Source organism: Plecotus auritus (assembly GCF_963455305.1).
Source record: "Plecotus auritus genome assembly, chromosome: 7".
Taxonomy (NCBI): domain Eukaryota; kingdom Metazoa; phylum Chordata; class Mammalia; order Chiroptera; family Vespertilionidae; genus Plecotus; species Plecotus auritus.
This window is the reverse complement of record NC_137774.1, coordinates 61,740,797-61,755,382: the sequence shown is the minus strand read 5'-3', so window position 1 is coordinate 61,755,382 and position 14,586 is coordinate 61,740,797. Positions and strand designations below refer to the sequence as shown.

The 14,586-nt window shown below is 43.5% G+C and overlaps 1 protein-coding gene across 3 annotated transcripts in view; it reads right to left on the bottom strand.

The window, feature by feature from the left end:
• The window catches only part of METTL9 (methyltransferase 9, His-X-His N1(pi)-histidine), a 56,111-nt gene that overhangs the window by 25,278 nt on the left and 16,247 nt on the right, over nt 1-14,586 (bottom strand). For all 3 annotated transcript variants that reach the window (XM_080677704.1, XM_080677705.1, XM_080677706.1), the window contains exon 3: nt 6,549-6,758. In XM_080677704.1, the coding sequence (XP_080533830.1) occupies nt 6,549-6,758 (210 nt within the window). The remainder of the gene's footprint in view (nt 1-6,548; nt 6,759-14,586) is intronic.

The following is a 14,586-nucleotide window of genomic DNA, read 5'->3' as shown; positions in this document are numbered from 1 at the left end:
AAAATCTTACTGCTTTCTGCAAAGAGACGATGTTGAGTATCCGATTGGTCCGAAAATGGCAAGCAGAGTATGGTAACCTCAGTGAACAAGTGGACAAGGGAAATGCTAAAAAGCGCAAGTGTGGATCAGGTCGGCAACCATTATTTTCCGAGCTGGAAGACCTGATCTGTGAATGGGTTGTTGACAGGAGAGCAAAGGCTTTGGTTGTGAATAGGGCTCAGATTCAAGAATTTGCCCTTGCAATGGCACCACAGTTTGACATAGCCCCCGAAGACTTCAAAGCATCACAACACTGGCTGGATAATTTCCTTCAGCGAAGTGAACTGTCTTTAAGAAGATCTACAACATTGTTTAGGTTGGAAGATACTCAAGTTATTAAGCGAGCTCTTGCATTCAAGTCTTTTATTGATGATGCTGACTTCTCCAAATACAATCTTTCCAACATGATTGCTATGGATGAAACTGCAGTGTTTATGGGCCAATCATCTCAAACAACAATTGAAATCAATTGAACAATTGAATGTAGACTTAGCGTACATTCCCTCCACTGCTTACGAAACTGCACGTGTTTCCTATATTTTGGCAATTCGTCTGGATGGCACTAAAATCCCACCTTTAATCATTTCTAAGGGCAAGAAGGAAAAGATTGAACGTGTTTTGGGCGTTTTTATTCTTGAAACTGAAAAAGCCTGGGCCACACAAGCAGTTATAAGGAAGTGGGTCGATTTAATGCTGCCGCTTGTTATGCGAGGGAGCCAAAGAGGTCTGCTAGTCTGGGATGCAGCCAGCACTCACCGCGCTAAAGACATGAAGACATTTCTTCACGAAAGAAAAATAGATCAGATAATGATTCCCGCAGGAATGACGGCCTATCTCCAGACTCTTGATATTGCAATAAACAAGCCATTCAAAGACAATTTGCGCATGGAAATTAATGACTACATTGAAAATAGAATGGAGAGAAATCAGCGTGGAAACTTTGTGAAACCTAAACTGCAAGAAGTAGTGACTTGGGTGAAGAATTCATGGGAGAAAATCACTGACAGTTGCATTGCAAATGCACTGCGAGCAGGCTACCTTGACAAGAAGTACTCATTTAAAGACAGTGCTATTGCTAAACATGAGAGATTTGGTCCACTGATTCTGAAAGAAATGGAGTCACAAGAAATTCACCAAGAAATTCAGGAATTGGATTGTTATGATGATGTTCCAGAAGATGATGACATGATTGTCATTGAATAAATGAGTAAATTCTTGATACTGTAGGATTCACAGTTTGTCTGGTTTGTGTTGACAACTACCGTACTACCGTACCGTATACAGGTAATAAATTTCCTTTATTTTCATTTAACAATAAATGTGTACCGTATTCTTCTTCATGGAAAAATAAGACATCCCCTGAAAATAAGACCTAGCGTGTCTTTGGGGGCAAAATTAATATAAGACACTGTCTTATTTTCGGGGAAACACGGTACTTCATACTTTAAGATTTTCACGTCTAAATACCTTTACAGAAGAGAAAGCACAGGACACCCCATTGAAGCCGTGAGCTCACGCAGAGCAGTCCACACACCACCACAGCCCTCAATCTCTCCCTCTCTCCTGCTCTCTTTTTCTCAAAGAACACTCCTAGTGCTTTACAGTGTTTTATCCATAGAAAGGGGGAGATCTTATATCAAGAATCTTTTTCAGCCACACCATCTTGGCATTTTATATCTTCTTCACTCGTCCTGCTTGGGTGTAGCAATCAGAATGTGGTAGGCAATGCCTGTTACAACAGATGGGAAAAGGATCCCCAGCCCTCGCCGGGTGGCTCAGTTGGTTGGAGCGTCATCCCATACACCAAAGGTTGCAGGTTCAACTCCCAGTCATGGCACATACGTAGGTCCAATCCCCTGTTGGAGCATGTGCGGGAGGCAACCAATCAATGTTTTTCTCTCCATCTTTCTCTAAAGATCAATGAACATGGCCATAGGTGAGTACTTAAGAAAAAGGAGTCTGGTAAACAAGTCTTTCATGATGCTGAGCAGATATAGCAGAGATAACCTAGAAAATTCTAAACGTATCTTGAGGGCTGCTTGGGGAAAACTCACTTTGCTTCCCACACACACTTTCAAAACACAGATTTTTTTAAAGTGGGCGGAGAGTCAGATTAAGAATTTCAGCATGACTTAATCTACTGTTATAACAAAGGTCAGACATTTGAAACGGTAAATTAATTTCTAACTGAAGGAATATGGTTTAATTATCACCACATAGACCCAGGAGGATTTATCGGTGACAGATAGCTGGAGCTAAGGGAGGTCTTATGAATCAGTCCTGTGACACCCGTAATGGCTTTTTAAACTCTGAGGATGACAAGGACTTGGATGCTGGAGCTGGGAGGAAGGTCAATCTCCCTGACCTCTAACTCAACTTCTAAGGCCCAGTTGTGCCGGAGCATACACACACGTGCTCCCTCCTTCCATGAAAAATCCCATTAGATATCTGTTTGCAGTAACCTTCCCTTCCACCCCTTTCCTCCGTGGTCTCCTCTTCCCTAGGCTAAATATCTCTTTGTTTTGCCAATGTTCCAAGAGCTGCTTTATCCTGCTCCAGGAGCTACGCTGACACACTGTATAAGCAGAAACTTAGGTGGATAGGAAAGTGAGTATGTAATTCTCCTTTCTAAGGCGAAGCCCAGCTTCTCTTAGGTCCCTCCCACTTCCCACCTCCCCATTCTATACTCAGCCCCCTTTTCTCCCATTCAACAGAAGCCATACTGAGCAAAGAGCCTTCTTCCTAAGTCTCCCAAGCAATGGGTGGCCTTAAAACCAAGATTTGACACTTCATATTCATTAGGATGGCAAAGGAAGGAAGGAAGGAAGGAAGGAAGGAAGGAAGGAAGGAAGGAAGGAAGGAAGGAAGGAAGGAAGGAAGGAAGGAAGGAAGGAAGGATGAAGGAAGGAAGGAAGGAAGGAAGGAAGGAAGGAAGGAAGGAAGGATGAAGAAAGGAAGGAAGGAAGGAAGGAAGGAAGGAAGGAAGGAAGGAAGGAAGGAAGGAAGGAAGGAAGGAAGGGAGGGAGGGAGGGAGGGAGGGAAAGGAGGAAGGGAGGGAGGGAGGGAGGGAAAGAAAATAAGTATTGGCGAAGATGTAGAGAAACGGAAACTCTTGTACACTGCTGCAAAATGGTGTAGCTGCTATGGGAAAAAATTCCTTAGAAAGTTAAACAATAGCCGGTGTGGCTCAGTGGTTGAGCGTCGACTGATGAACCAGGAGGTCACGGTTCGAATCCCAGTCAGGGCACATGCCAGGGTTGCAAGCTCCATCCCAGGTTGGTTGGGGAGCATGCAGGAGGCAACCAATCAATGTTTCTCTCTTACATGGATGTTTCTCTCTCTCTCTCTCTCTCTCTCTCTCTCTCCCTCTCCCTTCCTCTCTGTAAAAATCAGTAAAAACATGTCTTTGTCAAAAAAGTTAAACATAGAACTATCTGTTTCCCTGAAAATAAGACAGTGTCTTATATTAATTTTTGCCCCCAAAGACACGCTAGGTCTTATTTTCAGGGGATGTCTTATTTTTCCATGAAGAAGAATACGGTACACATTTATTGTTAAATGAAAATAAAGGAAATTTATTACCTGTATACGGTACGGTAGTACGGTAGTTGTCAACACAAACCAGACAAACTGTGAATCCTACAGTATCAAGAATTTACTCATTTATTCAATGACAATCATGTCATCATCTTCTGGAACATCATCATAACAATCCAATTCCTGAATTTCTTGGTGAATTTCTTGTGACTCCATTTCTTTCAGAATCAGTGGACCAAATCTCTCATGTTTAGCAATAGCACTGTCTTTAAATGAGTACTTCTTGTCAAGGTAGCCTGCTCGCAGTGCATTTGCAATGCAACTGTCAGTGATTTTCTCCCATGAATTCTTCACCCAAGTCACTACTTCTTGCAGTTTAGGTTTCACAAAGTTTCCACGCTGATTTCTCTCCATTCTATTTTCAATGTAGTCATTAATTTCCATGCGCAAATTGTCTTTGAATGGCTTGTTTATTGCAATATCAAGAGTCTGGAGATAGGCCGTCATTCCTGCGGGAATCATTATCTGATCTATTTTTCTTTCGTGAAGAAATGTCTTCATGTCTTTAGCGCGGTGAGTGCTGGCTGCATCCCAGACTAGCAGACCTCTTTGGCTCCCTCGCATAACAAGCGGCAGCATTAAATCGACCCACTTCCTTATAACTGCTTGTGTGGCCCAGGCTTTTTCAGTTTCAAGAATAAAAACGCCCAAAACACGTTCAATCTTTTCCTTCTTGCCCTTAGAAATGATTAAAGGTGGGATTTTAGTGCCATCCAGACGAATTGCCAAAATATAGGAAACACGTGCAGTTTCGTAAGCAGTGGAGGGAATGTACGCTAAGTCTACATTCAATTGTTCAATTGATTTCAATTGTTGTTTGAGATGATTGGCCCATAAACACTGCAGTTTCATCCATAGCAATCATGTTGGAAAGATTGTATTTGGAGAAGTCAGCATCATCAATAAAGGACTTGAATGCAAGAGCTCACTTAATAACTTGAGTATCTTCCAACCTAAACAATGTTGTAGATCTTCTTAAAGACAGTTCACTTCGCTGAAGGAAATTATCCAGCCAGTGTTGTGATGCTTTGAAGTCTTCGGGGGCTATGTCAAACTGTGGTGCCATTGCAAGGGCAAATTCTTGAATCTGAGCCCTATTCACAACCAAAGCCTTTGCTCTCCTGTCAACAACCCATTCACAGATCAGGTCTTCCAGCTCGGAAAATAATGGTTGCCGACCTGATCCACACTTGCGCTTTTTAGCATTTCCCTTGTCCACTTGTTCACTGAGGTTACCATACTCTGCTTGCCATTTTCGGACCAATCGGATACTCAACATCGTCTCTTTGCAGAAAGCAGTAAGATTTTGGCCCCAAGAGTCTTCCACGATTCCTTTCTTGTACTCCACGGAGTAGCTTTTTCTTTTTGCGCTCATTTCCAGGGGTAAAAAAAAAGGAATTGGGGTATCAAGGTGGGGGGAGGGGGATCACTCAAAATGACACAGGGGGGATCAGAGGGGGGAATCAAAATGGCACAGGAGAATCAGAGGGGGGATTACCATTTTAGTAACCCCTTTTGATCCTCCTGTGTCATTTTGATTGCCCCCTCTGATCCTCCTGTGTCATTTTAAGTGATCCCCCTCCCCCCACCCCTGTGCCACTGAACACCTTCACCAGACATCCCCCCTACCCCTTTATCAGACATTTACCCCCTGGGGCCTGCCTGGGGACTGTCACTGGGCTTGCTGGGGCCTGGATCTGGGCTGGAGCAGGGTCTGCCACTGACTGAGAACCTTCAGTCATCATGAAGGCGGCCGCGAGCATCAGGTAGTGTCACCAGAGACAGACCAGCACTCACCACCTTCGCCGCGTCCCGTCCGCTCTAATCCTCCTGTTCTTCTACACGCATCTGTGAAAGTCTCCTCCTCTCTCCCGCCCCGCGCTCACCGCTCACTCTGACCTCCGCTCCGCCTCCACACAGCAGTGACGTCAGGACTCTGCGTAATGTCACTGGTTGCTAGACGCCAGTCGGGGCGGCCCTAGCAACCAGTTTACGGTAAATTAATTTTCATTCTGAGACAGAGCCTGGGGGCCTTATTTTCGGGGGATGCCTTATATTTCACTCAGAAGGAAACCTGTAAGTAGGTCTTATTTTCGGAGGATGTTTTATTTTCGGGGAAACATGGTACCGTATGACCCAACAATTCCACTGGGTATATACACAAAAGAAGTGAAAGCAGGACTCTAACAGGTATTTGTACACCCAGGTTCACAGCAGCATTACTCACAACAGCTGAAAGGTGGGAACAGCCCAAGTGTCCACTGACAGATGAAGGGGTGCAAAAGGAGAGGTTTCTGACATTTGCTACACATGGATGAACTCTGAAGGTACTATTTTAAGTGAAATAAACCAGTCACAAAAGAACAATACGGTAAGATTCCTTTTATTTGAGGTACCTAGAGTAGTCAAATTTGTAGAGACAGAAAGTAGAATAGTGGTTGCCAAGGGCTGGGGAGAAGGAGTGGGGAGTTAAGTGTTTAATGGGTACGAAGCCAGCTCGGAAAAATGAAAAGGTTCTGGATGGTTATACAACAATGTGAATGTGCTTAACCCCACTGAACCACACACTTAAGAATGAATAGAACAGTAAATTCTATATTATATATTATTACAATGAAATTTTTTTTCATTAAAATATTTCAGAATGCCAGATTCTAACCAGGGAATGAGCCCCCACATCTGATCTCTTTCCAGGCTGGCTCCCACCTGCTCTCTTCCGCCCAGTAGTCCCAACTCTGCCAAGGAAAGCGGACTTCTCTCAAGTCCACTTCACTGTAATGTGGAAAGTTGTTCTTTTTAGTTCCTAATCATAGAAAATTGTTTCTGATGCATATCCTTTAAATAATATGCTCTCAAGAAGAAATACACCTACAATCAAGAAAAATAGCCCAAATCATGTCTAAAAGTTATACCTGTATTTCTTCTTCTGAAGCTGCCATATCATCGTTTCAGACAGCTCAGTGGCGTAAATTTCTTCAAAATGCGGGCTCATGATTTTTGTGACTTCTCCATCTCCAGCACCTAAGTCGAGAAGTCTATGGGTTTTCCAGTCTGGGTTAATTCTAAGCAGTCTCTGAAACTGATCTGGGGAAAACACAAACATTGAGCCTCTTCCGAGCAACCTGGAAAAAAAAGGACAACATGGAAGAGTTGACACAAGGTAAGCACTGCCCATACACATACACACACAGAGTGGCCGTGGGACTCAGCACCAACAGCTCTTTGAACTTACAAAATGTCTAGTTCATATGATTATGTGATTAAAATATATATTATATTATTTATATCATGGTTAAAAAGCAATGTTAGTAAAATAAGGAAATACCTCCAGGTAGCATCATTTGTCTTTGAGGTTGCAAATACCCCAAAAAGAGTGGGGCAAGGAGAAGAATAAAAGATGAAAGGGAGGCCCTAGCCAGTTTGGCTCAGTGGATAGAGCGTCAGCGTGCAGACTGAAGGGTCTTGGGTTCAATTCCGGTCAAGGGCACATGCCTGGGTTGCGAGCTCGATCCCCAGTAGGGGGCATGCAGTAGGCAGCCAATCAATTCTCTCTCATCATTGATGTTTCTCTCTCTCTCCCTCTCACTTCCTCTCTGAAATCAATAAAATATCTTTTAAAAAAAAGATGGAAAGGGAAAAGAATGAGAGGGAAAGGGAAGGGAAGAGAAAAATGACTAAGAAAAGATGAATGTGAAAAATTTATGTCAAAATAGGAAGGAGATGGAAGGAGTAACAGAAAACATGTTTATCAGGTTAAAAAGATGGCAGACCAACAGAAACAGGCCATAGCACTAGCCAACAATACAAAGCAGAAACACCAAATATGAAAAAGAAGCCTTTATGAAACTAAACAAATAGTAAGAAAAAATAGTTGTAGTATGATTTATTTTTAAGACAAAAGAGAAAAAGAGTGGTCCTTGTGATATCAGTTAATTTGCATTAAGAAAGTAGATTCATACTTGTGTCAATTTATATACAATTGGTGGGGCCTATTATTTCTAAGGATCCTAAAGAAACTCTCAAAATCATAGCAATGCCTTTGGAAAACAGACTGAGGCGTTAAGGGGAAACAGAACCCTGGAAAGAAGGCACAGCTTACGCCAAGCCTCCTGGAAGCCTCGTGGAAATAACACACTCCAATCAGAACTGGTTTTCTGGCTCTCAAATCATGGCTGGTCTAGAGCAGGGACCTCACACTTTTTTACATCAAGTGGAACCCACAGACAGTGACAGCGATCCGGGAGCCAACTAGAGCGAGGTGGAGTGTGATCTGGGTGTCCCCAGGGCCTTTCTGTACAGTTAACAGCTCAGGAGCCACTTCCCCTCGGCCCTGGGAACCAGTCTGAAAGCCCTGGGCTAAGAGACAGCAGGGAACTCTGCCCTGCACTGGCACTTTCTGGAAACACCATGAGGCACAATACATTTTTTACAGAGACTGGAAAGATGGAGGCAACTTGGTGCTCCTGGTAAGACCAGTTTCAGGAAAAAATATTACCTGTGGAGTGCATATAACAAACTCCCCCCTCCCATTTCCTACTAAGGCCATAGGAGAGTTTAACCAAATATAATAGTGTATGACCAATAAATCTCCTACCCCACAGAAATGTTAAAAAAGGAGGTGGGGGATCAGAGAGAAAACACGATGCAGCTCACAAAAACTGCTCACTAGAGAAAAAAGTATCCTGGAAAGACACGTTGTTTTTAAATTTAAATTTAAATTTTATTTTTCCATTGATTTTGAGAGTGAAAGAAAGATGTAAGAGAGAAACATTGATCGGTTGCCTCCTGTACATGACGGGACCAGGGAATCAAACCCACAAACTAGGAATGTGCCCTGTCTGGGAATAGAACCTTTTAGTGTATGGGACAATACTCCAACCAAATGAGCCACCCAGCCAGGGCAAGACAAGTTGTTTTTACTATATTTTCTGTCTTTCTTTTTTCTTAATCTTTATTATTGAAAGTATTACATAGGTCCCTCTTTTCCCCCATTAACCTCTCCAAGGCTGCTCCTGTCCGCCCCCAAACCATCACTATCCTATTGTCTGTGTCCACAGGTTATGCATATATGCATACAAGTTCACTGGTTAATCTCTTCCCACCCACCCTCCCCTGCCTTCCCTGTCAATCGTCTGCACATGCTTCTATGTCTCTGGGTTTGTTTTTTTTTTCATCAGCTTATTTGGTTCGTTAGATTTCACATATGAGTGAGATCATGTGATACTTATCTTTCTCTGACTGGCTTATTTCGCTTAGCATAATGCTCCCCAGGTCCATCCATGCTGTTGCAAATGGTAAGAGTTCTTTTTCTTTTATTGCTGTGTAGCATTCCATTGTGTAGATGTACCACAGTTGTTTTATCCACTCATCTGCTGATGGGCACTTAGGCTGTTTCCAAATCTTAGCTATTGTAAATTGTGCTTCTATGAACATAGGGGTGCATATATTCTGAGTGTTTCGGGTTTCTTAGGATATATCCCCGGAAGTGGGATTACTGGATCAAATGGGAGTTCCATTTTTAATTTTTTGAGGAAACTCCATACTGTTTTCCATAATGGCTGCACCAGTCTACATTCCTACCAGCAGTATACTAGGGTTCCCTTTTCTCCACAACCTCTCCAACACTTGTCGTTTGTTGATTTGTTGATGGTAGCCATTCTGACAAGTATGAGGTGATACCTCATTGTAGTTTTGATTTGCATCTCTGGGATGATTAGTGACTTGGAGCATTTTCTCATGTCTCTTGGCTTTCTGTAGTCCACTTTGGAAAAGTGTTTATTTAGGTCCCTGCCCCATTTTTTAATTGGATTGTTTATCTTCCTTTTGTTCAGTGGTATGAGTTCCCTATATATTTGGGAGATTAACTCCTTATCAGATGTATCATTGGCAAATATGTTCTCCCATGTAGTAGCCTCTCTTATTATTTTGTTGATGTTTCTTTTGCTGTGCAGAAGCTTTTTATTTTAATGTAGTCCCATTTGCTTATTTTCTCCTTACGTTTCTATTGTCCTAGGAGGTGTATGTATCGGTAAACATATTGCGAGATGTCTGAGGTTTTGGTGCCTATGGTTTCTTCTAGGACTTTTATGGTCTCATATCTTACATTTAAGTCTTTTATCCATTTTGAGTTTATTTTTGTGTATGGTATAACTTGGTGGTCTAGTTTCATTTTTTTGCATGGACCTTTCCAATTTTCCCAACACCATTTAATGAAGAGACCGTCTCTGCATCATTGTGTGCTCTTGCCTCCTTTGTCAAATATTAATAGAGCATAGGGGCTTGGATCAATTTCTGGGTTCTCTGTCCTGTTCCATTGATCTATCTGGCTATTCTTGTGCCAGTACAGGCTGTTTTGAGCACAGTGGCTTTGCAGTATAACTTGATATCTGATATTGTGATTCCTACAACTTTGTTCTTCTTTCTCAAGATTGCTGCAGCTATTCAGGGTCTTTTTGGGTTCCATATAAATTTTTGGAGTGTTTGTTGTAGGTCTGTGAAATATGCCATTGGTATTTTAATGGGGATTGAATTGAGTCTGTAGATTTTAATGATGTTGATTCTACCAATCCATGAACATGGTATATTCTTCCACTTGTTTGTATCTTCCTCTATCTCTTTTCTGAATGTCTTGTAGTTTTCAGAGTACGTCTTTTACCTCCTTGGTTAAGTTTATTCCTAAGTATTGTAATTTTTTGTGTTGCAATGGTAAAGGGGATTATTTTCTTAGTTTCTCTTTCTAAGAGTTCATTATTGGTGTATAAAAATGCTATGGATTTTGGGGTGCTACATTTCTGAATTCATATATTCAATCTAGTAGTTTTTTAATGGAGTCTTTAGGGTTTTCTATGTACAATATCATGTCATCTGAGAATAATGAGTGTTTTACTTCCTCCTTTCCAATTTGAATGCCTTTTATTTCTTCTTCTAAGACAAGTTGTTTTTCTACCCTGTCTCTAATTCCCTGATCCTATCCTCAGCTTCCCCTAATCTGCTGTGTATCCTTCCAATGTGTTCTTTATTTGTGCTATGTCATTCTTTATTTCCGTTTTTATAGTTACTACTAGTGGCCCAGTGTGTGATATCACACGCAGTAGGCTGCCCGGCGCTTCCGCAGGAGCCAGAGGGAGCTGCAGCACACCACAGGAGCCTTCGCAGGAGCTGGCAGGAGGGAGCCATGCTGCTTCCACGAAAGGCAGGAGCGAGCTGCCGGCCCCCAAGGGAGCTGGAGCGAGCCACGCCACTTCGGCAGGGGCCAGGAGGGACCCATGCTGATTCCGCGGGAGGCAGGAGGGAGCCGCGCTGCTTCCGCAGGAGGCAGGTGCCTCAGGGGTGCTGACGGGTCATCGCTGTGTGCTATTGTTGTGGGCGCCCCTGGCGGGGGTGGCGGGAAAAGGGAGCAGGAGTCGGAGGTGCGGGCTGTGGCTACCCCTGAGGCTGGGTCTTCTCCCTGTCCGGTCAGCCTCCCTGTCCCTGCAGGGGTGTGGTGGCTGGGGTAGGGTGTCCGTGCAGGGGGATTGGAAGAGCTCCCATGGTCGCTTCCTCTTCCTTCTTTGCAGTCCGGGCTCCTATCAGGCGCTCTCCTCAGACCACCAGGAACTTGGATCCGGCCTCTCCGCCCCTCGGTGGCTCCCTGCAGCCCCTGCCCCACTCTGCTTTCCCCAGCTGCCCGCCTGTCAGGAGGCTGCCAGGGCACCCTGCTGCAGGCAGCGCGGTCCTGGGGCAGGGGGTGGGGGTGTGGCGAGCAGCTCTAGTAAACTTTAGTAAACCCCAGGTCGGTGTCGGGATTCGGCTGCGGGGCCGTGGGGGAGTCTGCCTGGGCAGGATGAAATCATGTTAGACCCGGAGTCCCGCCCCACGGCCCTGCAGCCCCGCCCACCCTGTGAACGGTTGTGGTGTGACGGTGTCCCGGATAATTTGCATATTCCTCTATTATATATATATAGATATCTTTTCTCATACTGTTGAGCATCTTTACCATCATTATCTGAACTCTGTATCAGATAAATTTCTTATCTCCATTTTCATTTATCTCTTCTTCTGAAGAATTCTCTTGTTCTCTCATTCGGGGGTTGTTGTTTTATCTCCTCATTTTGGCTGCCTGTTTGGGTTTGTGACTATGTATTAGGTAGATCTGCTATGCCTCTTAATCTTTAGTGCAGAACAGTGTCAAATGCTGTTTCTGACTAATTAGATCAGACAAAGACTCAAATCTTCCAGAGATAGCCTCTGTCTGCAGACTGATTGGATTCAGTCTTGAGTAGCCCTCAGGCAATTGTCCACACATGTGGCAAGAGTTTTTCCAACAGGGTGGGACAATTGCTTCTGCCTGGAGGCTAACTGTTATTCTCAATCTCTTAATGGGTCTCAGAAACTCCCACCGTGGGGCAAGGCATTTTCCAATAGGGTGGGTCAACTGTCTTCCCTGCCCAGGCAAAACTGCCTGGATAGCCAATGTCTGAGTGAGAAAGATAACCTCCACAGTGTGAGGGAATGACTCAGCCCAGGAAACCAGGGTGGTCTGCCTTCTAATCTCAAAGCCCCCAACCCTGGCTTTTGCTCACATAGTTACAGTCCAGTCTGCCCTCCCTCTGCCAGAGCACAAGGTGACTGTTTGTACACAGAATTTTGTGTGTAGGTCCTTTAAAAGGGTGCCTGCATTTCCAGCCACCTTTTCCTGGCAGATAGCAACCCTGCTTCTTTTCACAGCCAGATGTTATGTGGACACCCTTCTCAATTCTGGAGGTCTCTGCTGGGGGGGCCCAGTTTGGGGATTAGACCCTAGAGCTCTCAGTGGCAAACCCCCCACAGCTGAGGTACCTTTCCAAAACTTCAGCTGCTGTCTGTGGAAGCCCGTCCAGCCCTTTCGCGCCTCTGCCTTTCCTACCAGTCTCTATGTGGTCTCCACATGCCCGCCTTGGTTATCAGGGTTCTCTCCAGCTAGTCTTCAGTTGATTATTCAGGATGTTTTTTTTCTTATTAGTTGTCATTCCAGTTTGGACCTGCATGTCTGTGTAGCATCCACTTACTCTACCGCCATTTTTCTACACTATTTTATCTAAGACAAGTTGTTTTTAATCATAAATTGTTTATATGTTCTAGTGGGAAAACAGGCTGCAAAGAGCAAACCTAATAAAAGGAACTGGACTTACTGAAATAGCTACACAAAGTTTCACTCGGGAACCTGTCAGAGCAAGGAGGTTGCTGAGGTAGTGGCAGCAGGGCTGGGGCTGCATGTGGCCAGTATTAGTGCTGACTTGCAAAGGACCAACAGTCAATTGCAAAATAGTTCTTTGGCTTAAATGTTTCGTTATAAAACAACATGCTTCCCTGGCCAGAGATGCAGCAAACCTTAACAGAATAATCATAAAATTCTAGAGCTAGTGGTCATCTGAGGTCAGAGCTCAGGAGGTCATCTCACTGGTCTACATCTAAAAAAAGGCACCAGAGAGAAGCACTGCCCTACTTGCAAAGATTATGACCAACTGAGGCTCCACAAAAAGATTAAAACTGTGAAAAAGAAATCAAAATTCATTGAGCCCAGTGTTTCTCAACCAAGACAAACTTTGCCCTCCAAGGGTCATTGGGAGAAGGAGGTGGACAAGACCAGAAAAGTCAGACTTCCTGCAATGTGTGGGACAGTCCCACACAATGAAGAATTATCCCCCTTAAAATGTCAAGACACTGACCTAGCTCAACTCAGGTTTCCAACAAATACTCGTACATGCCATGGAGAGATCTGGCTCTCTATTTTGCCTTTAATCCCCAAAGTTAGTGATGTCCATGTGATTTTTTTTTAAGTGTTGAATAAGAATCCTAGGTTCTTTGGTCACAATCTAAGTCCCTTCCAGACTCCAGAATCTGCAGAGGAGGTGTACCTCCTATAAACATCTTCCTTATAAAATCCACGCCAACACAGCCACCAAGTCTCTCCTTACCTGGCCTTCCCTTCCATTACAAAGGAAGGTTGATAAGCATCTCATCTTCTTAATTCAAGAAGGTGCCATAGTAATTGTTTCTGAGAGAGATACCCACTCATGGTAACAATCTAGCACTACAATGGATGGAAGTACCAAGGGACTAAAAGTAAGCTTTCAGCTGAGAATAAGGACACAGGGCAAGAGTGGTTTTTGTTTTGAGTAGGGAGGGGATGAGGGTTAAAAAGAAGGCTAAGAGCTGTAAATAAGGAAAGCCAAAAAGGATTTATTAACTGCACTCTCTCACTTTAACCAAACTGTGAAGTTCCACAGGCAGGGAATTTTAAGCAGAGTCCAATGGTGTAGAGGTAGGGGGAAGTAGCTCAGAGTTTGAAATTACCCCAAATTACATGCAAAATGTTGAATGTAAAGACTATGAAAAGAGGATTCCTACCTTTTATAGCTTTCAAAGAGGTACAGGACCCCAAAAAGGTTAAAAATCACTGCTACAGTAACTTGTCTGTTTTTCAATAAAAAGATAAATGGAATAGAACAGAAATTCAACGCAGCCAATCTTAGAAACAAAATGTCAGACTGCGTTGTAGAAATTCAACTACCAATACAAAAATAACAACTGTTTGCTGAAGCATACTTCAGCCAATTTCACATAAGCGATGAAGAAAACGAAGTAAGAAATCTTGAGGAATGCCTAAAAACATATTTAAGGACCAGATGATAGACTGGGGATGCAGACATTCAGTAGAAGCTAGCTCCAAACCTCAGTGGGGAAAAACAACCATAAAAAACCAGTAGCTTCAAATGGTCCCAAAGGCTTTTCTCCTTGGCGTTCTGGATTCTTGGGCGTTGGGTTGTTTAAAAATGTGGCCAAGAGAGGATAAAAAACATTCCTAAGCTTTTTCCATAAATTTAAATGAGAGAGCCACTCTAGGAATAGAGAATTCCATAGTAAGTTTACAGAAGTCTGCTGAGCCTAGACGTTACATAAGAACAGATACAGGACCTTCACTTGAAAGAA